General features: G+C 48.4%; 1 protein-coding gene across 3 annotated transcripts in view; it reads right to left on the reverse strand.

Moving 5' to 3' along the window:
- Window positions 1-203: 203 nt before the first annotated feature.
- The window catches only part of NIPAL3 (NIPA like domain containing 3), a 53,547-nt gene continuing 29,468 nt past the window's right edge, over window positions 204-24,282 (reverse strand). For 2 of the 3 annotated variants that reach the window (XM_047726321.1, XM_047726323.1), the window contains 8 exons: window positions 23,996-24,055; window positions 21,244-21,389; window positions 17,130-17,226; window positions 14,759-14,894; window positions 12,781-12,869; window positions 11,063-11,126; window positions 8,882-8,976; window positions 204-4,566 (listed from right to left, as the gene is read on the reverse strand). In XM_047726321.1, the coding sequence (XP_047582277.1) occupies window positions 4,367-4,566; window positions 8,882-8,976; window positions 11,063-11,126; window positions 12,781-12,869; window positions 14,759-14,894; window positions 17,130-17,226; window positions 21,244-21,389; window positions 23,996-24,055 (887 nt within the window). In that variant the 3' untranslated portion in view covers window positions 204-4,366. The remainder of the gene's footprint in view (window positions 4,567-8,881; window positions 8,977-11,062; window positions 11,127-12,780; window positions 12,870-14,758; window positions 14,895-17,129; window positions 17,227-21,243; window positions 21,390-23,995; window positions 24,056-24,282) is intronic. The other variant, XM_047726322.1, reaches the window with a different exon arrangement.

A 24,282-nucleotide genomic window follows, 5' to 3' on the forward strand; every position in this document is an offset into this window, starting at 1 on the left:
TTAAATTTAAATAAAATCGAAAATCTAGTGTCTAGGTTGCACTTGCCACATTTAAAGCGCTCGATAGCCACATGTGGTTAGTGGCTGCGGTCCTTGGCGGCAGACACAGAACAGAACCTTCCGTCACTGCTGAAAGTTCTGCTGGACAGCACTATTCCCAACAACTTTAGGAAGTATTAGCCAAACATAAGACTCGAACTAAATAGGTGTCACATGGTCTTTTTTTTAATTAAATACCACTTCATGATGTTATTTGCACCTAATACACACATTTTTTGAAAAATAAGACATGCTATATCAGTCATGGAGATAACAAAATATAAGCATCCACATAGAATATATTCTAAGGTGACTTCAGTTACACAGCTTCTCAGAGAAACACGCAGTTCTTTTTTTCTTTTTTTTGCTTATCAGCCACTGTTGGACCAGATATGGAATTCACAAGAGGGCGCAGTGGAGGGTCTCCAGCACTACCCTGATGGATGTCCTGTGTATACCAGTACCACCAAGCTGGCTGGTTTCCCCTGGAAAAGCAGTGGAAACGTCGGTCCTCCCTTCCCTACATAGCAATCAGTTTCACGCTGCAAAGACCCCACATGACCTGAAGCTTAATGCAATGGCCTCATCAGATCTGCGGCTGGGGAGGGTCTGAGCTCTCATTAAAGCCCACTGGGACCAGTCTTGGAACTGGTTCTAATGTCTGATTAGAGAACCCAGAGTCCCAGTCTTTAGAAGAGGCGGACAGAGTGGAGTGCAGAGAGGAAGACCAGGGAACAATGGGAAGTTTGGACCCAAGTTTGGTGACCTTGCTTTAGGTACTGGCTGCTAGGAAAGAGGGAGAGGCATGCTTCTTAACGTGGCTTGGAGCATTCCAGAGCCAGGAGAAAAAAATAAAGAAACTGGGCTGTGAGTAAAAAGTTGATATCCTCCCCACCTCCCCGGTCCTAACAGCAAGTGCCACCAGCAAACAGTCCATTTCTACTTGGAGACAAAGGGTGGGAGAAGATAGCCCCAGACAGACTCAGAACTCTGGAGTCCAAGGCCCCAGATTGGTTGCTCTCCCAGAGTCCCCAGGGGCCTACCCCCAGCTTCCCATCAGGAAACTGTCCTGCGCTCTCTGCTCAGACTTCCTGTGCTCAGCTTCAGAGGACAATGCCATCACCCACAACCTGCAAGCAGAGGTGGCCCAGGCCCCAGAGGAGGGGACTGGTGGTACGGAAAGCATGACAGTCAGCTGACCTGAAACTGAAACATGCTTTTATCCATTCCTCTCATTCTTGCCTGGCTTGAGACCAAAAGGCGCATAGCCTAAAAAGGGAAGGGGCAGAGTGAGGTTGGAGCACATAACACCCCAGAATAATCACCTGGTCTGACACACTGAGATGGCTTCCCTGCTCACCTTCCTTCCTTTTTTTTTTTTTTAAGATTTTATTTATTTATTTAATTGACAGAGAGAGAGAGAGAGAGAGCGAGCATAAGCGGGGGAGCAGCAGTGGGAGAGGGAGAAGCAGGCTTCCTGCCGAGCAGGGAGCCCAATGAGGGGCTCAATCCCAGGACCCCAGGATCATGACCTGAGCCGAAGGTAGATGCTTAATGACTGAGCCCCCCAGGCGCCCCTGCTCATCTTCCATTTATCTACTCTGCCCTCATCTCACCCACCTTAGAAAAGTTACTTGGAAAATCTGAAGAACAGCAACAGGTTTTAATTCTCCTTTTTTGTTTTGTTCTGGTGGGCTTACAGCTTGACCTTAAAAAGTGACTTTTACTGTCCCTTCAGATTCCCTATACTCGGCATAAGGCTTCCTTTCCAATCAGTGTTGATCCTGCTGTTCTCTCTTATGAATCATCAATGGCTCCCATGCTCTCTGAGATACACCTTGATCTCCTCTAGCTGGCATTCGAGACCTCCATGACTGGGCATCCACTGCTTAACTTTCCAGCTCATCTCCCATCACCCTCTCTACCTCTCTTTTCTTTGCCAACACCCACTCCCCACCTCTGCCCCTTTGCAAATGCTGGCCCCTCTGAGGGGGGAGGTGGTCACCCTACTCACATCTTCGCAAGATTTGCCCCCATTGATGAGCAAAGCCCAAATCATCACCAATTCTTTTTGTTTTCTAATTAATTAAAAAATTTAAAACATTTTTAAGTAAAATCTATACCACACATGGGGCTTGAACTCATGACCCAGAGATTAAGAGTCACACGCCCAACCGACTGAGGCAGCCAGGTGCCCCCAAATCATCTTGGGTTCTGAATAACCTGCTCTGGGCTTGGACCTAACCTTTAGCAGGGTTCCCCTAACTGTCGTTTTTCTGTGGCCCATGGTTGCTCTGTGCCCCCCTCCAACCCTCCCTGTTGTATCTTCCATTGCGGGCCTGCAGGGCAGAGACCAAGGCTGTTCTTTGTAGCCCTCACCATCCAAATGCTTATTTTAGTTTTTTAAAAGATTTTACCCATTCACTCAAGAGAGCAAGAGTGAGAGAGAGAGAGAGAGAGAGATCACACACGAGTGGAGAGGGGGGCACAGGGAGAGGGAGTAGCAGATTCCCCACCGAGCAGGGAGCCTGACAGGGGACTAAGCCAAAGGCAGACACTTAACCAACTGAGCCACCCAGGCGCCCCCATCCAAATGCTCAGTAAAACACAGCAAATGCGTCACAAATATTGTTGAACTGAGTGGATACGCATCATGAAGAAAAAAGGTCATTGCTGCCTTCTTAGGCACGTCAGACACAATACCGGAGTGGTTATCACAAGCAAGAGATGCCAGTTTTCAAAGTCAAGGTAGTAAATTGGTATGAAGCACAATCCATAAAGGTTAATGATCTATCAACACTGGTCTATTAACACTGTTATCTCGCCTATTAGTTAAAGAGTGCCTAGGGAAACAGTAAGTGTTGTTCTAAGTAGTAATCACGGGACGGATAAATGCCTCGGATCCTATGGGAATTATTTGACCTGCTCAATGAGCCCTAGACAGGAAACAAGTTGGGGTAATAACAACTTTCCAGGAGGGGTGTGGCGCCCCTCCCTGCCGGCAGGTTTTCACAGCCCGTCTCTCTCAATTTCAAGGTGTGTGCTCCTTGGATCGCCTGCATCAGAATGACCATTAATGCTGTCCATTAAGAATGTGGACTCTTTTTCCTCCCTGTCATTCCCACAGAGGAATGGGTGTTGAGGTGTAGGAATCTGCATTTTAAACATTCCCTAGGGGATCATTATGCTCAAGTCCGCAAACCCTTCTGTCATTCTCAGAAGTCTATAGTCAGTCCAGGAGAAGATAGTTATGGATGTAGCCAGAAAGAAAGCAGCAATCCCTTACCAAGAATGCCTGCTTTCCCAGACATATGCACATGGTGTGACCTAAAGGGTCTCGGTCAACTCCAAGGAAATGAACCAGTAATTCAAGTTTGGTTTGATGGAGAGAGGATGGAGGCTGTCTCTGCAGTACGCACCCCCAAGCCTTCCAGAGGGCACTGGTGGGCAGGAACACACCCATGAAACAGCCAGATTTTCTGCCTATCCTTTTATAAGTGGTACAGTCACTTTTTGTAAGATGAAAAGGGATTTTTCTTCCTTTATGGGCTAACGCATCATTACCCCTGCTCCTGTCCTTATTTCCCTCCTTCTCTTAACTCTTAACCTGGGGTGGGGTGGGGGTTGGGAGGAGAAAAGCAATTACATAGTTCACAGAACCAAAACCAAATTAGTTTTCAGAGCAGATCTAATACAAACACACCAAGCATGTTTTCTCCGGAAGGGCACAGACCACTGGAAGGCAGAAGTGTATTTTCTACAGGTGAATAATAGGATGTTCCCAGGGCTGGCCTTACTATGCTTTGGGATGACAGCACAGATGTTAGTGGAAATGTGGAATGTTGAGTGAGATGGGGAGGATCAGGCAAGGGAAGATTAGATTCTGAGATCTCTAGCCTTTCACGGGATGTGGAAAGTGAGAGCGGAATGTCTGCCTTGCTTTAGCCCCGAGGAACGCAGCAATCTTTGGTCACTGCCAGAGGAAGCTCAGTTACCATCCTCAGGGATCATGACTGCTCTCTCAAGCGGGCTGGACAGAACCAGGCAGAGTCTGAATTCCGTACTCCCTCTGACCCCGGGGAAGGGGGAATACAGCTTTCATCACCCCCCACCCCCCACCCCGGTCATCTGAAACCTCTGAGACCAAGATAATATATTCTTTGCCAGAGACAAACGGTCTCCGAGATCCCCTTCTAGAGAGTTCTCTGTTTAAAAAAAAAAAGAACTTGAAAGGCAAACTTTAGAATTCAGGGTCAAACTGCTCACTGTCGGCCTGGCTTGAGAGCAGTTATAAATGGAGGGAAGGGCAGTCTCCTTCAAGGTGGGCTCATTCCTTCTTGGTGTGTTCCAGGACTCGGTAGGGCACCCCAGAGGCACCCCCGGAGCTGTGTTCCTCTTGCATGACGGGCAGCGTGGCAGGAGTGTAGATCTCTGAAACGTTGTCGTTGTTTTCCAGGGCCCCATAGGAAAAAGAAGCTTTGAGGTCAGGCTGAACTGTCATTCCCTTGTCATGCATGTTTTGCATACCTGAAATGAAATCCATGTTCTCCAAATCATTATGGGGCAAGGGGGCCCAAGAATGCTGCATCTCCCTCTACCCTACCACGGCCTGATTACAGTGCTCGGGCGCTAATCACGTGCCTTGCCAAGCTCCTGAATGCTTTAGATTGAAAAAAGAACAACCATAAATGTATGCTAGAAATATTATGGTTGCCAAGCAACAGGGACGAATCTTCAGGAAACAGGCACACAGACTAGTCCCTGTCAAGAGAAGCCCGGGTTGGTCTAGAATGAGGCGGGATTATGTGCTTGGGTCCCAGGGGAAGCACGACCAGCACTGTGCTTCGAACGTGGTAGATGCCAATACTTTTCTGCCGAATTAAACTAGGATCATTATCCCCTAGAGAGAAGAGGGTAACTTCCATGTCATGGACACCTGGTGGGGACACAATGCATCGTGACACTCAGAGAAAGAGATCTGACCTTTAACGCTGAACATCGCTGATCTGCAGAGAGGGGAGGTATGATACAACCTGATGCTTTTGAGCACGTGGAGTTGCTGGATGTCTACTTACAGTCGAGAAAAAGGACTTTAATCATTAATTCCGTTAGTCTTACTCGGCAAATCGTCCTACAGGTGGGCCCTGGGCTTGGAAGCCAACTCTCTTCCTGGCAGGGAATGGAGATTTCAAATTCTCTTATCCCCAGGCTGTCCTATGAAACTGAATGCCAAGTGTCCTCCGTGAAACTATGATGATAACAACAGATGCTAGACTATTCCCTCTGCCCAGGCTCTGGGCTGAGGGTTTAGATAAGGATGGTACCAACAGCAAGCGTGAGAATAGCTAACAGGTGAGTGTTGAGCTGGGGACAGACCCCGCTCTAATCAGCTGAAAAGTTTTCTCTCTTCTGATTCTCATAACTACTGATAAGGGAAATGAGGCACTCGGAGGTCAGGTTACCTTGCTTGAGATCATCAAGATGGCAAGTGGCCAGGCTGGGATTCAAACTCAGGTGGTTTGAACGCTGAGGACCACGCTCAGCTGGAGTGCTGTACGGCCTTCCTAGGCGCTTCCACTGAATGCCCCCCAGATCCCATCCTCCTCATCTGGGTAAGAAAACGGATTCTGAATGGTGAGGTTACTTGCTGAAAGTCACAGAACTGAGATCGGACACCACAGCCCATGGCCTTGTGACTCCGTGAGTGGCCTGGGGAGACTCTATGCTTTCACACAGCACTAGCCTTAGCTCATAAGCATTGGGAAGGGTACGGTCTAAGAATCTGTGGTTTGGATTTTTTGGGGGGGGCGCTTGGGAGAAGTTGAGGGGTGCCTGTTGGCTCACCAGGCACAGTTTAGCTCCTAGATTTTTTTCATAGTTCCTCAGCCAAAGAGCACCAGGATTACACCTAGAGTCTAACAGATGTGGCTTTATCATTCATGATAAAGTTGTCCATGAGAGAGTTGTCCACCGCGGGGAACTGTGGGATGCCTCAGTAGGAGGGTGTTAGAAAAGTCAGGATTTGTGTTAGGTGATTTGGGGGAGGGTTTAAGGAAGCTGGGCTAGGGTTGGATTAGATGCTGTCGGGAAGTAGGACCAGTTTAGTAACTGGGAATCTTAATAATTCTTGTCTAGATGGAGAGAAGGCCGTGTAGGCTCAAGCTGTAATTGGTAAAGAGGTGCCAGTCCCCCGCGGTTCGGTCAACGTTCACGTTTCGTCTGCATTCATACGTGACAATGGAGTGGCCCTGTTTGTGTCTGGCCTATCATGGTTGGAGTGCCCCTGTCTGATGCTGAAGTTCTGGGAAGCTGCTTTTTGTCAGCCAAGGACACTGAGGCCCAGCTGGGAGGGCTAGGCCAGCTCCCAGCTCTCAGGGACAGCTTTATTTTTTCTCATTTTTTAGAAGTCTTTCCCGTGCTAGAATTACTGAAACCCTCTCTAAGTTGTGACATGCAGCACATTTTTTGGAAAACTAAACGCCTCTTGAACTGTAGCTATTGTCTGCTGTGGAGCTGTTGATCTAGATGGACCAAAAGCAAGGTTCTAATGCTGACCAGGGAAACCGAGTAGCTAGGAAAGACAATCTGTTGAAGTGTTGGTTTTTTTTTTAATTTTCATTGGTTAATTAATTTATTTCTAAAGTTTCAAAAAAAATTTATTTAAGTGATCTCTCCACCTAATGTGGGGCTCAAACTCATGACCCCAAGTCACAGAGCCGGGATCCGACATGGATGCTTTTAGGCTCTTTCTCTTCTGACTGAGCCAGCCAGGTGCCCCCCTCCCTTTTTTAAGCAGTTTTATTTTTCATGTTCTACCTGGCATCAGGTCAAACAAATGTCTGAAATTTTCAAGGATTTTTTTTTTTTTTAAAGCAAAAGGGACGTGAAATCAAATTTAACCAGGCATCTACCAAGTCCCAAACACTGTGCAAGGGGCCTTTAACATATTATCCTCCCACTACCCTGAAAGAAGGAATCCCAATTCACAAGTGAGGGTCGGAGGTCTTGGGAGGTCCAAGGACATGCCCAAGGTCACACCACGGGTGGGTGGTAGAGCTGGGATTTGAATCCAGGCCACTGGACTCCAAGCCCACACTTTTCATTGCAGAGAATATGTCTACCCCCAAGTGTCTTGACATGCTACAGCACCAGGGCGGGGTCTCCCTTGGTCAAGATCTCACCTCCCACCCTTCACAAGGTACAAAGAGGAGCCCAGAGCCACATCCACGAACAGACCACAGAATGTTGGTATCTAAGTTTACCTTAGGTTACCTTCTATTTTCCACTAGCAGAAACGTCTGTATATATGCATACACAAATACTTAGATGTATACACATACACAATTTGTAAACACACCAACACACAGATACACACACTTGCACACACAGAGTTGACACCTCACCTATCTGGAATTCAGCTATCCAGCGCCCTCATCTATTGGGGACACAGCCGAGAAACAAGGAAGTAAGCAAAAAAAAGGCATCTGAGCAGCCCGATTAGATGTTTTAAAAGTCCATGCACTAAAGCTCATGCACTTAACTCCTAGGAGAAAGCGTAAGGTCCCGACTCAAAGCTTGTTTATACTAATTTTACGTACAGTTCAAACAAGTGGGGTCAAATGAGATGTTTGACCCGCAAATGCTATACACAGGTGGGTTGGTAAGAGCATGAAGGACAGACGACAGCTTGATAGCAAAGGATGAGGAAATTATATAAAAGTAGACACATACACCTTGGGGCCGTTTAAAGTTGGGGTACCTCAGTTGGCTCTGAGAACACACTGATATCCCAGAGTACTTTAGTCAGCGGTACTGTATGCCGTCCGTGGGCTTACAGTGTGCTCATTAGGGTGTCTTCATGAAGGGTGGGGCTTATGTTCTGCAGAGTTCCATCTTTTTTTTTTTTTTAAAGATTTTATTTATTTATTTGACAGACAGAAATCACAAGTAGGCAGAGAGGCAGGCAGAGAGAGAGGGGTAGGCAGGCTCCCTGCCTAGCAGAGAGCCTGATGTGGGGCTTGATCCCAGGACCCTGGGATCATGACCTGAGCCAAAGGCAGAGGCTTTAACCCACTGAGCCACCCAGGCGTCCCTGAAGAGTTCCATCTTTACACCTAAAATAAAAATTCTGACTGAAAGTGAAAGCTAGTGGTCACGGGCAACCCACAGAACTGAGCTCAGCACACCTGGATGAACCTTCCTAATGTGGGTCCCTGTGGGCGGGGCAGGCACTCTGGTTCTCCACAGACTCCCCTACTCCCGTCTGTGCCATTCTCTGCGGAGTCACACCTTTGTTACTGTCACCAGCTAAAGGCATTTGAGCTTGTGCTTCTCAGTGTGAACCCCCAGCTCCTTGGGAAATTAGGCTTTCCAGAACAATCTGCGCTCTGGTGCCACCTAAGAAGTGAGGCGATAGTCTCTGAATTTCATTCATCCTATTTTCCTTCCCCTCTCTGGTTATTCCATTCCATTTTGATGAGTGGATTTTTTTTTTTCCTTCTGTAGGCATGAAGCCTGATGTACAGATCACAAGTATACCCGGTGTGAATCGGGCCTGTCTTTAAAGAGATCCCAAAATAAACACGGGAACTGGCAAGATGGGCTCAAAACCAACCGAGGTGCCTCCACCATTGCCTATTTGGCACAGAGAGATTTAAAAAAAGAGAGAGGGAGAGAGAGAGAAAGAAAGAGAGAGAGAGAGAGAGACATGGTCATACCGTAACGGCACAGCACACCTTCCCTGTACCGAACCCAGCGGCTGGTTGTCTCTTTTTAAACAGGAAGTAGCAGTCATTCTATATGGATGGGCTGGCCAGCGGGACACACGGTGTTTCAACGTTACCTGGCATGGCATCCATGGAAATGTAGGGCTCGAATGGAATGGCCTTCTTCCGATTACGTGTGATTAAGAAGACGCCCAAGAATGCAATGAGGCACCTGAGGAACAGGGATAAGGGAGGGAGAGAAAAAAGTCCAGGGTGAGGGCAGGAGGGCTCGCTTTCCAACCCCGGGTAATGGGAAAAATGGAAAAAGAGGGCTACAGGCCACAGAGGGGGGCTTGCTGCCGAGGAGCCCTGGGAGGCCTCCGGGCTTGAGATGGGCAAGGAGCAGACACGGGATAAAGAAAAGCCTCCCATGCCTTGCAGGCCACACCGCATTCATCAGAATAAATTAGACAATCCAGAGCAAAGCTCCCATGGTTCTTTACTTCCATTTCACCTGTATTTTAGAACCTTGCCTAAAAAAAACATTTTTTTAATTAAAAAAGTTCTTTTTTTAAAAAAGATTTTATTTATTTATTTGACAGAGAGAGAGCACAGGCAGGCAGGGGGAGAGGGAGAAGCAGGCTCTCTGCTAAGCAGAGAGCCTGATATGGGACTCGATCCCAGGACCCTGAGATCATGACCTGAGCCGAAAGCAGCTACTTAACCAACTGAGCCACCCAGGTGCCCTAAAGAAAGTTCTTTATGGCCTAAATTCAATCAATACAGGAGGAGAAAAAGAAAAAGTTAAAAGTCCCTGAACTCCCCCTGGTCCTATGTCCCCAGATAGGGGTAGATTCTTCTAGAGTCCTTTTCTCCCCCCTTTTCCCTAGAGCTTAAATAAGTGCACTTTTTAAAAACTGAGGTGAAATTCACACGCAGTAAAATGCACAAACCCTAAATGTAGTGCCTGAAGAATTTTACCTGCGTGTACCCTCTTGCGATTACCACACAGGTCAACAGAGAAGAAATTTCCATCCCCTCCACCCCAGAAAGTTTCCTTGTACCCCTCCCAATCCATGCTAAACCACAGGAAGCCACTGGCTACTATCATCTGATACTTGATTTGCCTGTTCTTGAACTTTTTAAAGGAATTTTTAAAAAGAATTATCTATTTAGCTGGGGTGGGAGGGGCAGAAGGAGAGGGGGAGAATCTGATGCAGAGTCCACGCTGAGTGTGGAGCCTGATGTGGGGCTCGATCCCAGGGAGCTGAAACCACGAGTTGGACGCTTACTGACTGAGCCACCCAGGTGCCTTATTCTGTCCTTGAACTTCTTACAAGTTAAATCATACAGTGTACACTCTATCTGGTTTCTTTCCCTCGTAAATATTTTTAAGGTTCATTCACTTTACTGTATGTATTAGTAGTTCATTATTTTTCATTGTTATACTGAATTCATTGTCTGAATACACTGTATCATTTGTTTTTTCACTCTCCCTGTTGATAGACATTTGGGTTGTAACCAATTTGAGGATATGACGAACACAGTTACTATAAATATTTAGGTACAGGTTATTTTGTCAAAATATGTACTCATTTCTTTTGGGTATATATCTAGATGTGGACCTGCTAGATCATAGGGTAGACCATACATTCAGAAAAATGTAACTTTTTCCATTAATGCATCCTAGACATGGTTCTATGTTGGTATCTATAGACTGGCCTCAATTTTTCAAAATGCCAGCATGGTACTTTATGATATGGGAATACTGCAATTTATTTAATCTGAATTCTACTGTTGGGCATCTAGGCTACTTTCAATTATTTACTTATACAATTAATTTTAAAATTAATAAACAGCCTCATACATGCGCCTTTGTGTCCCATTTTGGAATGGTGCACCAAACATTGCTCATTTGTAATTTTTAGTGGTACTGCCAGATCGTCCTCTGGCATCAGAGATCCCCTCGCTGTGCACAGAGCTGGTCTCTTCATTCTCTGGCCGGCATGGACACCCTCAATTTGCAACATCATGGCATCTCCTGTGGCTTCAAAATGCATTTCTGTGATCTGGGGTGAGGCTGAGAGTCTTTTCATGGGTCTAAGAGGGATAGTCTAGAAACTATGACAAGGAGATTAAAGCCCCAAATAAGAGACGGGGGAAGGAGATAAAGCCCTTTGGGGAGTAAAATGCTCATCTCTGGGGGACAAAGCTCTGAATTCTGGCTGCTCCCTGGGCTCTAGAGGATTGTGTGAGAGGCAGAGGCAGTAGCGGGCCAGACAGGTGAGCTGCCCCAGGGCCACAGAGCAGGGACTCACCCCAGTGCAAACATGCAGATGTGCAGTACGTCCTCCCCGATGAAGTCCAGGTAAAACACTGCGCCTGCAGAGGCAGAAAGCGGCAAATACGGGTGAGCTGTTTTCAAATCACCTTCTTGCCTGTCTAGGATTCGGCTAAGCTCTCTTCCCTGCAGGAAACCGAAGTGGTCAAGAGCCTGATGACCAGCAGGGTACGTGTCAGAAGAGTGGAATAAAAGTCCTTTTGGGGAGGGGGACAGATTGTCTTCTCTTTCTCCTCCAAAGTCCTTCTTATCACCATCTTTTTTTTTTCTTAACTTTTTATTTTGAGATAACATTAGACTCACAAAAAGAGTATAGAGTTCGCATGGATCCTATGCCCAGCCTCCCCCAATGAAACATACTAAGAATGAAACTGTAGATCTTTTTTGCCAGTTTTTAACACCCTCTTCACCCATCTTTTTTTTTTTTTTAGATTTAATTATTTATCAGAGAGAGAGAGAGAGAGGGAGGGAGGGAGGGAGGGCTGGGGGTGGTGGGAGAGAGAGAGAGAATCCCAAGCAGACATGCCACTGAGTGGGGAGCCCGAGGCAGGGCTCAATCCCACAACCCTGAGATCATGATCCGAGTTGATACCAAGAGTCCGACACTTAACCAACAGGGCCACCCAAGCTCCACTCTCTGGTCTTTCTCAGGATGGAAAAACAAGGCTTCAAGTTAAGCTCAGAGCCTTCTGACCTCACATGGTCAGCAGACAGCAGGCCTGCAGCCCCCTCCCAGGAGGCAGCAGTAACATGGGCTTGCCACCCTCACCCACCCCCCAGCAGCCTCTGTCTGGACTCATTTCACCTCCATGGGATTCTGGCTGTATCTCTGGGCTCCCACTCCCCACCCAGCTTCTGACTGCTTCGTGCTGTTGGCTATTCCTTTCAACTTTGCCCAGACCCAAGTTCTTGACCAGAACTTAAATCTTCACACTGGGTTCACTTTCTAACTGCTCCGGGTTAACATCCCACTGGATCCCCCGGTCTGCTCATCGCACAGGCCCCAGCAGGCCGTGTGCCTACCCTGCTCCTGCCTCTATGGGCAGGATTTGAGCAGCGCTGGTTCTAGAGTGCGAAACACACAGCCTTATGGCCAAGCTTTGCTCAAAGGGAGGCACACTGGCCCTTACTGGTCTTTTCACTTTGAAGATTTTCGCCTTTACTGCCCCTTAAAAACAAGACAATCTGATATGCTTGCAGCCTCGGAAGCCACCTAAGGAAGAAAAGGGGACTATAAGAATGATGACAGGTTACCCACCACCTGTTCTATCACAGATGTTCATAGGGTCATAACCTTTCGAAATTATACAAAGAAATCTGGGGTCACGTAGAGGAGCTAGAAGACGATGGCAAAAATTATTAAAGAAACCTTATACACGCTCTACTGAGTACATATTGTACATATTTCAATTCTGGGAGGTGAGTGTTATTATTCCCATTTTATGAATGTGGAACTGAGGCTCAGAGAGGCTAAGTGACTTTCCCAGAGCCACACAGCTCCGTGTCTCTTCTGGGACCCAGGTCTCTCTGGCTTGAAATCTTGCACTTTCTCCATTAAACTATACACAACTCTGACAGGTAGAACATGTCAGTAGAATTGGCCCTTTGCCAGAGGCGGAGCCTCATCCCTCGACACTGGGATAATGTCGCTGCTGCTAAGGTAGGAGACGGAAATCCAGCAGTCGCCGCCCTTACCTGCTGTGATGGCAATGGTAGTGGACAGAATGTAGCCCATGCTGGCAATCAAAGAGGAGTCGTACATCTGCGAGGCTTGACTTAAAAACCTTCAACACAAGAGCACTCTGGTCAGTGGGCACATTAGAAAGGCTGAGGTGACAGCTGGTGACATCAGGCTTAGCTTGAAATACAGCTGGTGACAGCAGGCTTAGCTTGAAATATGAAGACAATACATGAAAGAAAGATACCATGCAGGTGCATCTCTGGGGCTGGGGTCCACGCTTCGCTCCCACTTGTCACACAACTTGAGGTCCACCGCCATTCCCCAAGGGGGCCATGCCTTCCCAGGTATACACTTCTGGCCACATGGTTCTCACCCACTGGAAATACCCCTCTCCTCACGTCAGTGTCCCCTACATCGCCACGCACCCCTACAAAGGGCCATCCTGTTCCCATGAATAGTCCAAGAAACTCCCGTGGCACTTACTGCATTCTGCCTGTTGCTGTCAATATTTTTTTAAAGCACATTTTCTGCTCAATAAAAAAATAACATGCTTACTGCAATAAAGGTGGGAAAAAGAGAGAGAGGAAATTAGACTCATTCCTCCTCTCTCCATCTAGGATCGAGACTCCCTCATTCTGGAATATATTCTTTGTCCGTTCTCTGGGTGGTAGCTGCTCATATTGTCCCACTCGACTGCACTCGTCCATCCCAGGGCTGGCAGTGCCTCCAAGGACAGTGGCTGTTGCTCTTGCCTCCGTGGCAGAAGGCCCTGGCACACAGGAGGCCCTCGGTGGCTGTGTGGCTGTGCAGCTGTGTGCTGGCTAGGTGAGTGAGAAGCTCCCCCCGCAGGGGTGGGGGGCACTAGATTCTCCTCTGTAACCCTGGAGTGCTCAGCACGGAGCCTGGGGCTGGGCAGGCTCAGGGGCGATGACCAGAATCTCTGCAGTAGGACTCGCGACAGTAATAATCAATATAATCATGGTCATCAAGATCATAAAAGGGGCTGAGATTTTCAGGAGGTCATCCTGGGGATGGCACGGAGAGCTTCATGCTCCTTCTAAGGAGGGTTTACTGTTATTCTCAGTTGTGGACACGAAATCTGATCCCAGGGAAGCTGCGGCAGAGGCCTGGATTGGAACGGTGAGGGGTGTGGGATGGGGAGCCCAATGCCAGGGTTCACATCTCAGCCCTGCCTCTTTGGTTGCTCAAATGCAAAATGAGGATGGGATCATCTGCTTCAAGGGGTTCGGTGGGGGGGAATCCAATGAATTAAAATTCACGTGAAAGGGGTGTGTGTGAGGGGCTTCCCCTGGAGCCCCAAGGCAGCGGTCACTCTAACAACTGCTCCAGGCCACTGCTGGGGGATGGCGAGCCCAGCCACCAGGGGCCCAGGGCCTGCCCTGCCCAGGATCCATCAGCCTCATATGCCACACTGAACCCTGTGCCGTTCACCCTCCTGTCCCCAGCAGGGCCATCCCAGGCCCTCCTGGGCCCTCTGCAGAGCACCTGGTCTCAGATGGGAACAAGGCCCAGGCCCACCCTCAGGACCACTGCTTCTGAGAGAGAAATGATGCTCTCACTCTCTGGAGAAGATTTCCGGAGGACAAGAAAGGACGACGTGCTATGTTCCATCTAGCAGACAGAGAAGTGTCTCATGGGGGCGCACACAGCCTCTTCTAAAGTTCTTGAAACAGACACCCACAATGGGGCAGAGGCAAAGTGAGGCTGCCCCTTCTCCCAGTTTGAGGCAGAGAGAAAAACACCTCCACTCCCAGCTTTGTCTTTCAAGGGACACAGAGTCCCTCCAGGAGACAGCTCAGCAGATTAGCGACCCCTCTCTCCACAGTGGATGCTGACCCTTGCTCAGCTCACGGGCTGTGTCTGAATGTTCTGCCTTCCCTACAGCTTCAAGAACAAATGAAATCAGGTGCAAGAAATGGAAGTGACCCCAAAATGTGGAGAGGCCCAGCAGGAAAAGACTTTGCAACTCACGCAGCCTGGTAGACAGCGGTGGCCACCATGCACACGAACATCACGTAGAAGATGGGGTAGTCGAGCTGCAGATTCCCCTGTATGGACAAGACGAGCATCCCGGCCACGGCCTTCACGGTCACCACCGTCATAGAGCCTGCAGGGAGTGAACGAGGACCAAGCGAGGGCGTCAGACCCTGCAAGTGAGTTGATGACTCCAAGGGACGTGTCGAGAAAAGATGGAGGGAGCCCTGGCTGGGCCACCCCAGGGATGGCAAGGATGCCAGGGGCAGCAGATCTCCCCTGCCTTCCACGAGTTGCCACTATCTATATGCTCTGTCCAAGGTGTGGAAAGCAAAATGCCCATATGCTTCCAAGTGTCACTTCTGAACACCAGGAAGAAAGGGCATTGAGTTTAACTCTCTGTGTCTGGACCATGGTCAAAAATCATCCCTAAATGGATACATGAACTTCCTGTGAGTACCCTTCTTACGGCAATTACAGGGGAAAAAAAACACGTGATGTGTCAAGCGCCCTCTATTTTTTATTTTAACGCTCATTCACTTGTATTTTTAAAAACGTTTCATTAGACAGAGATCTCCAAATATTTTGGAATCCTGCCTCTAGGCACATGAATGTACTTTTCCAAAATATAGGTGTTTGTGCATTTTAAAGTGATCCTCATGTAACACTGTGCTTATAGGGTATGCACGTAATAGAACAGGTGTTGGAGGTACCACTGTTCACCTCACCGTGGAGACCACTGCTTTCCCCAGCAGTGCAGAATTGGCTGCTCTCAGGCCCCCCCACTGGCCACCCCCACATCCGGGTACAAACGAAGCCCAGTGTTCTGGCTGAAGGGCTCCACTCTCCTGTTTTTCTCGGCTTCTGCACATTTTCTCTCTTGCTAACAGCCCATCACACAGCAGCTTCTGGGCCCCCCACAAACTCGATGACCATTTCAAACATCAGCAGTCCAGTCAAGAGAGGCACTTTCAAGAGGGTGTCCCTGTTAGTGAGAAGTGGGCAGGAGGAGGGCAGCCAATGTGCCTTAGAACCTTCTGGCCTCCCTACTCTCCAGAGAGGACATTTGGGGACTGTGACATTCCAATCTACTTTGAAAACAAGAGCACTTAGGAATGGACCACCGATCTTAGCTACTCCCAGGACAAACATCTAAAGTGTTATGCTCAGTAAAAGACACCGATCACAAAAAGCCACATGTTATGGGGTTCTGTTTATACTGTATACTTTAAATAGGTGAGTTTTATGGTATGTAAATTATATCTCAATAAAGCTGTTTTTTTTTTTTTTTAAGATTTTATTTATTTATTTGTCAGAGAGAGAGAGGGAGAGAGAGCGAGCACAGGCAGACAGAATGGCAGGCAGAGGCAGAGGGAGAAGCAGGCTCCCCGCCGAGCAAGGAGCCCGATGTGGGACTCGATCCCAGGACGCTGGGATCATGACCTGAGCCAAAGGCAGCTGCTCAACCAACTGAGCTACCCAGGCATCCCTCAATAAAGCTGTTTTAAAAATACCAAAATAATGGAAACTTGTCCTACGGTGTCCCCTGTCTGTGGGGCTCAGGGCCTGTCACTGCAGTGGGGGCTCAGTGTGGGAAGGACAGAAGACCAACAACACATCTTGGGCACTTACGCCCACCTCATTTAACCCTGCTCTCCCCCCTGAGATCTGGGCATTCTCCTATGTCTATTCTGAGAGGACGATGTGGCTTAAACTGGAGGGGTCACCAGCCCGAGGCCAGAGCCCCTGGGAAGCAGCCAGAGGGGGTCCCCCACCTCTTCCCTAGAAGCTCGGGTCCTTCTCCCAGCTCTAATGAGCGTGTCAGACTCCATGTGGAGTCAGGCCTTGCCTCAGTCTGATGGAGGAGCTGTCTCTCACATGGCACCCATCCCTCCAAGAAGAGAAGGAAAAAAAAAGTCAGAGAGCAAACTCGGTTCCTGTTTTTGAATCCAAAACTCATTCCTAGCCTGACCGGTTTGCGGGGAAGCCCTCAGGACTCAGTTGCTGGAGCCTGTCTGTCTCGACCTTCTCGCCCCGCCTCACCCCTCACCCTCCCTCTACCTTCTCGCCCCGCCTCACCCTCCCTCTGCTGTCCTCTTCTTCACCGTGATCCTCACGGCCCAACGTGTCTCTCTTCTATGCATTCGCCTACTTGCTTACTGGTCATTCCTGCCTTCGGAACGGAGAACCCCCGAGGGCAGCGGGCCGTCTGCCTTGTTCACCCCTGTGGCCAGTTTCCAGCACTGTTCCTGGCACGTAGGGGACTCTGGGTATTTGACAGGACTGACGGAAGCCACTTCCTGTCCACGGGGACCTCGTGGTGCTACGGGACGGTGGCCACGCCTCAACCACCCGGACCCCCACTTACCCAGTAACGCCACCAGGAGAAGAATCACGATGATGTTGTTGGCGTTCTTCTCCTTGTAGAAGTAGAGCAGCAAGCAGAACAGGATGATCTCCACAAGCTATGGGAAGCAGCAAGCAGGTGGTCAGCGGGGCGGACGCGATGAGGGGAAGACTGGGAGCTGCTGGTGGGCTGGACTGGGGCTGATGCTGCTGGAGTCACCAACCCTTAGCACTGAAAGGGACCTGAACAGCCAGCATTTCCCAAACCACGGACAGACTCATGGAAAAGGAAGGGATTCAGAATGAACTCTGCGGCAATCTCTGCCCCTTGGGTAACACCGACAAGGAGCTCACCTCTGAGCTTTGAGGGCGCTGTGCTGGCCGTACACACACACAGCCGGTCATGGATGGCCAGGATCAGGCTGGCAAGGTTTCTTTCCACTTTGCTGCTCTGCGGGTGACCCCTGAAGGTCGGTCAAAGAGAGGGTCACTGGCTCACTGAGGAGATGAGCTAACCTGGGGCAAGTAGATAGGTATTCACGTCCCCATCCCCTAACCACACCTCTGGTGGGTGCGGCTCGGTGGGGGAGAAAGACAAGGACATCTGCAGTCAGGGAGGTCAAGTTTGAAACCAGATCCTCACTGCTAAAATAGTTGTGTGACCTTGGGCCAGGCACTTAGCTTCTCTAAACTTCAGTTACCCAATCCGCAAAATGGGGATGATTCTTCCTTTGCAGGGTTACGATCACTGCTAATACTTAACGAACTCATAAACATACCAGGCACCGTTCTAAACATCGTATCTACGCTAAACTCACTCAATCAGCACAATGATTCTATGAAGTAGGCACGATCACAATCTGAAGCTAATAAAAGGGCAGAGCCAGGATCTGAACCTGGACAGTCTGCTTCCAGGCCCCATGTATTTTCCACAAGGCTACACCACCTGAACGAGGGAAGCCCAGGGCCTGGGGCTTAAAAGGTGCTCAGTCAATAGAATCTTCCTGCTAGACATGCACAAGTGTGAAGTGGGAGTTCCCGCCTTGCCTTAACAACTGTCCTTTCTACTCCTCAAGGGCCCAGACATTTGGCAACATTTTCCCAAGAAGTCAGACCAGCACCAGCGCCCAGCAAAACAAAAGCAGCAAACTTTGACCTTGGCGCGGTCCCATTTGCCTACCCCAACCTCTTACCGGAGTTTATTTATCATAACAACCAACGCAGAAGAACTAATGGGTATTTGAAAATTTTTAAAATTCCTAATTAGAGACCATAAAAAAAAAAAAAAAAAACATCTGGCTGTTTTCATTTTCCTGTTTCTTCCTGTCTTTGTGGCCAGGAATACACATTTTTTTTTAAAAAAGATTTTATTTATTTGACAGAGAAAGACACAGCAAGAGAGGGAACATAAGCAGGAGGAGTGGGAGAGGGGAAAGCAGGCTTCCTGTCAAGCAGGGAGCACCATGCGGGGCTAGAACCCAGGACCCTGGGATCATGACCCCAGCAGAAGGCAGACGCTTAAGGACTGAGCCATCCAGGCACCCCCCAGGAATACATATTTTATCTGCTTGTCCTCATAGTGAATGCATAATTTTGTGCTGGGCCATTTTTAGTCACCACAAACCAATTCCCATATTTTACGAAGTTGTCATAATTATCTTTAATCGCTGCAGAATACACCATCAAGCAGGTAAATGACGCATCCACATCCCTAACCATCGGGCGTGCCCAGTTTGCCAATCATTCTTCATGATGCTTAAATGAGCCTGGGAAGAGCACTCAGCCTTCTGCTGTGAGAGGGCGGTGTGGGTGACCTTGAGTCCTGGGAGCATGTCTCTCTCCTCCCTCCCACCCTCCTTCCCCTTCCTGTTTTTCTATCTTTCTTTCTTTCCTTTAGTACAGTTGACACACGCTGCGGTGACAGAAGCGTCTGGTGTAGGACAGGGAGCCTGGACGCCATCCCCTCTCTCTGCTACGCTGTGCTCGCCAGCGCCCCTACCGTCAGCCCGGCGTCCCCGCTGTTTGGCACCCAGCAGACAACAAAACAAACAATGACTGAATCTGCTGGGGCCAGATCTCTCTAGCTGGCAGTGTTAGGGCACAACAGAGAGTTACTCAGTTCAGAGGACTGAAATCCATCAGGGGGACGGAGAAGGGACAAACGCAGGGCAAGAATGGGTCTGTTTGGCAGAACAAATAGCTCCCACCAAGCAGCAGTGTGGGCAGGGATTCCGCAGGCTACCCCGCTGCGGGAGCCACACCGAGATCAATGCCTGCAGGGCAGCCGCCTCAGTTGCCCTAGAAGTCACCTCTGGCTCCTTCTAATACCAAGATCTCCTTCTACGGGAGGGGTTTTCCGCCATTTTTTTTGAACTTACAATGTAAGCACCAGCATGCGGACATGCTAAGCATGCGCAGTTAAACCCAAGTGCGGAAGGAGCGAAGATGTGTAAGTTTCTTAAGATGCCAAGCTCTCCACCCCTGCCCCCTAGCACGCTGCATAAAAGCTTCCTGCACTAACCCCAAGGGGAGACAGTGCTCTGACAGTGATCTTCCTGTCTCCTTACTTGTGACAAGGAATGAAAGTTCTTTGCTTTCAACACTTCCTCGGATTGTGGTCCATTTAACGCACCCCCAGCAGCCACCCCCCTTGAGTTTGGTTCCAGTAGCACCGCCTCGCAGACACGAGGAAGGAAGACAAACTGAGGGATAACTGGGCCTCTGCTGAGGGATGGGTGATTTCCACACCACCTCGCGTCTCCCAGCCACCAGCTCTGGTCCAGTGGCTCCCACCTGCTTCCAGCTTCCAGGTAGGTGACTTGGGTGAGGTCATACAGCACAGATTCAAGCCCAGGGCTCCCTGAGAGAAGTCTGTGTTCTGGAGGTTAAGCTTTTTCTGAAGGGGTTGTTCTCTGGCTCTGTCCTGCAGCCGTTTCTCCACCCCCCCCTCCCACCCAGGACCCCAGGTGTGTGCTGGGGCTGGCTAGAGGCAGGAAGGTGACTCAGGTTCAATCCTGGAGAAATCTATTCTCTGCCTCATGAGCAAACTAAGGAGAAAGAACATTCCAGGCCTGTAGAGCACTGCTAGGCTGTTCATGTCAGAGGAAAAACAGTGACCACCTTCATCAGCAGGCCAAGCTGGCCTCGAAACCAGCTCTGCTCTCATGGGACTCTGGGCAGTCAGCCAACTTCCCTGAGCTCAGTTGTCTTATCCATAAAATGGGGAGAAAAACATTTACCTTACAAGGAGGTTGGGAGGATTTGAGATGGTACGTAAGAAAGTAATTTGCACTGGGGTGCCTGAGTGGCTCAGTGGGTTAAAGCCTCTGCCTTCAGCTCGGGTCATGATCCCAGGGCCCTGAGATCGAGCCCCACATCGGGCTCTCTGCTCAGCAGGGAGCCTGCTTCCCTTCCTCTCTCTCTCTCTCTGCCTGCCTCTCTGCTTACTTGTGATCTCTGTCAAATAAATAAATAAAATCTTAAATTTTTTTTTTTAAAGTGTTTTGCACAGTGCCTGGCTGGGAACAGGAATCTACAGCAGTAGCTTGATCAAATACCTTACATGCTTCCTCCATCAGTTTATCTGTAGACCTAACACGGGACACAAGTGGGCCTGGGAGTTTAGGAGACCATTTCAGAGTCTCCTGTGTTTCTATCAGCTTCTATCAGCTGTGGGATACCGGGAAAAAAATAAACAACACAAATTTTACCGTTTAAAATTTTAACTGTTTTCTTACCATAAAAGTCTTAAATGCTCACTGTAGAAATTTTGGATAGTGCATAAAGACAAAAGTGAAATGAAAACTCAATCATAATTCCAGCTCCCAGAGACAACCATGGATGGAATTGCTGATCTTCCATCCAGTCCTTTAGCAACACATTCTACCTACAGACCTACAGTCCAAAACTAAGAACTAAGATTATCATATTATTTATGCCGATGTAGACATTACTTGGAACGTAAGTGAAAAAAGCATTTTCCCATGAACTCCATACTCCTCACAAGCACGGTCTTTGGTGCTGGGAAATACATCATGCGTCACTCGAATCCCCTATTCCTGGAGGTTCAGGTTCCCGGGTTCTAGGACCTGATACTCCCTCCTGCAATCACGGGTAGGACCAAGGGCTTCTCTTACCATGTACAAGAGAAAAGGCCAGCTCACGAGGTGCCTGGTGATGTTCTCGCCTGTCATCTTCTCGTGGCTGTTAGGTGCGAATGTCACCAGCAAGTAGGTGCCCACGATGGCCAGACCACAGCCGACGAAGGACAAGACGTAGCGCCCTGCAGGAAAGGGGGGAGGCTGTCACAGGCTCACTACAGGTGCAGGCTTCAGGCCCCTATGTGTTTCTAGAGCAACACGTGATGACCCGCTATTTTTGGTTTTTCTTCACCTCACAAATAGATCATCTCCCTTATTGTTATTTTAAAAAATAACATTCATATAAAAAATAATGATAACATTTAGGGATGCCTGGGTGGCTCAGTCAGTTAAGCAACTGCCTCCAGCTCAGGTCATGATCCCAGGGTTCTAGGATGGATCCCTGTGTTGGGCTCCTTGCTCAGCAGGGACTCTGCCTCTCCCTCTCCCTTTACTGTTCCCCCTACTTGTGCTTTCTCTCTCTAATAAATAAATAAATAAATAAAATCTTAAAAAAAATTACACTTAATGTTAAAAAATTTTAGCGAGAGTGTAGCATGTATGCTAACAAGTACTCCATGAATTCTCACAAGGAGAACACACCCAATGTAACCACAACCCAGGTCAAGAAAGGGAACATTAGCAGGACCCCGACGTCCTCACTTGTGTCCCCTTCCAATCACTAGGCCACAGCCCCAGGGTAACACTGACTTCTGCCAGCACTGAGAGTTGGCTTGGTTTTGAACTTTCTCTACGTGGACTCAAGCTATATGATTTCTTGTGTCTGTGTTCACATAAGATGTTTGTGAGTTTGTGAGATTCACTTGTATTCTCGTGTGGAGTATGGGGGTGTTTCCTTCGTTCTCATACCCGTACGGCATGTGAACACAACTTATCCCTTCCCATATCCACACCCATATTTATCCATATGCTGCTCATGTGTGTTTGAATGCTCCCCAGGGTTATAACAAATACTGTCGCTATGGGCATCCTTGTGCGTGCATTTGGAAAACACACTGCCCCTGTTTCTGCTGGGTATAAAACTAGGAGTGGGAATTCCCCAGTCAGGGGACAGGTGGACCTTCAGTTTCATAGTTACTGTCAAATGGTTTTCCAAACTCCATTTCCATTCCTGCTGGGAGAGCATTAGAGTAGAACTGCCTCTTTTTCTCCTTCAGAGCAGCCATTCTGCTACTGAATCATGGTTTCAGTGTGCATTTTACAGGGAAGGTTTTAAAGTCAGAATCACTTTATGGGCAATATAAAAAAAACCAAATACAACAAAACCTCACAAGCAAACCTTCAGAGCCTACCATGCACCTTTTAAAAATGACCTTATCATTTCCCATCTGCTAGTTAATCTCATCCCAAGGGACTGGTCCAAAGGACTATCGATGTTCTATTCCACAGACCTGTTGGACACTGTTAGGGAGGCCTGGGAGTTTCCTGACTCTTCCCCTGGGTCCTGTCACACTCCATCTGAACCTTGTGGATTTTGTGAAAAGCCTCTTGAAGTCCAGCCCAGACCCGGGCAAGCTGAGAAGGGCTGTGAGTTCTGAGCTACACACAGTGACCACAAGCCTCTGGATATTTCTGGATAGAACTATCTACATATTTCATTCCATGGTCTCCCAAAAATGTGATACATTTTTATGTCTTTAATTTTCATTCTAGGCCTCATAAGGTGCCCTCAAAACAGTTGTTCAGTTTTCAATGAATGAATGAACCACGGTTAAACTTAGTAATGAGTCCTGTGCTAAGATACAAGAGTCTGTTTTCTTCAGGGAGGGAAAGGTCTTACTCATCTCCATGCCTGTGGTGTACAGCACAGGTCTAGCATTGGGTGACTGTTTGCTGAATTTAATAAAACTTTAGGCAGGACAGCCATGTACAGTTGTACAAGTTGCTCACTGCACAAAAGCACCTTAGCCCGTGGGCTAAAATCTAGCCCATGCTCTGCTCACCAAGGCATGCGCCCATGGAACCACAGATGCCCAAAGGGGGTATCTTTTTAAAATTCGCACAGGGCACTGCCTGAACTAGCATGTCTCTTATACCAGGACTTTCTAGAGTGAGCCTGGAAGGGACATAAAACTACACTGGCCTCAGAACCAGCCCAGCTACCCCTGCATCCCCCCCTCCCCCCACCGTTCTGCCATCAGGACTACTGCAAATCACTCTGAGTCTTTTGGTCTTGGCATCGTATATTAACTCTTCTTTTTTCAGTGAAAGATTCTTTTCTTTTCCAGCCACCTGGCCCCATCTTGCCTCCATCCTGTACCCATGATTCAGAACAGTGGTTCCCAAACCTGGCTGCGTGAGCAAGTTCATCTGGCTGCATGTTTAACCCGTAAGCTCTAATCCAGCTTGTACAAGTAATAAAGAATGACTCCTGACCTCCAAGCTTCCCATTCGCTTTAGAACTCATTTAAATAAAGAGGGTGCCTTTTATCAGGCCTCCTAAAATCCCAACAATGGATGCTCAATAAATATTGATTGAGTGGAATGAAATCAAGCTCCTTTTAAGAAGTCTCACAGATGATTCTGCTGTGTAGCCAGATTTGGGAACTACTGATTAAAAAGCCCAGCTCTCAGGAGCCCTATAAGGGTGGACTACACAGCACAGAAGGGAGCAGGAGACAGATGATCTCTAAATTGGGGTGAGCTGGTTTTATAATGAAAAAAACAAAACAAAACAAAATAGCACAAGCACAGAATTAAGAACAGGGGCTCAAATTGGTGAACTTACTCAGAAAGTCTTTGGGTTTCCATTTTTCTTTGATGAATATGATTCCTATGATGGCGCTAGCTACAAAAAAATAAAAGCACAAGGAAAAGAAAATGGAGGCTGCTCTCAGTCCAGTGGAGTCCCTTTGCCTAGGCCCTAGGGTAGACTCATTTGCCTTAGGGTTTGGTACTTCCTACCCTCTCCCTCCTGCTCCCCCAAACTCAGTCCTTCTGGTTCCTCTCTTTTTCCATCTCAGAAAGGGAGGCTCCTCTCTGAGTCTTCCTGAGGATTTCTACAAGTCCGGGAGC

Source organism: Lutra lutra, chromosome 4, assembly GCF_902655055.1.
Source record: "Lutra lutra chromosome 4, mLutLut1.2, whole genome shotgun sequence".
NCBI classification, from domain to species: Eukaryota; Metazoa; Chordata; class Mammalia; order Carnivora; family Mustelidae; genus Lutra; species Lutra lutra.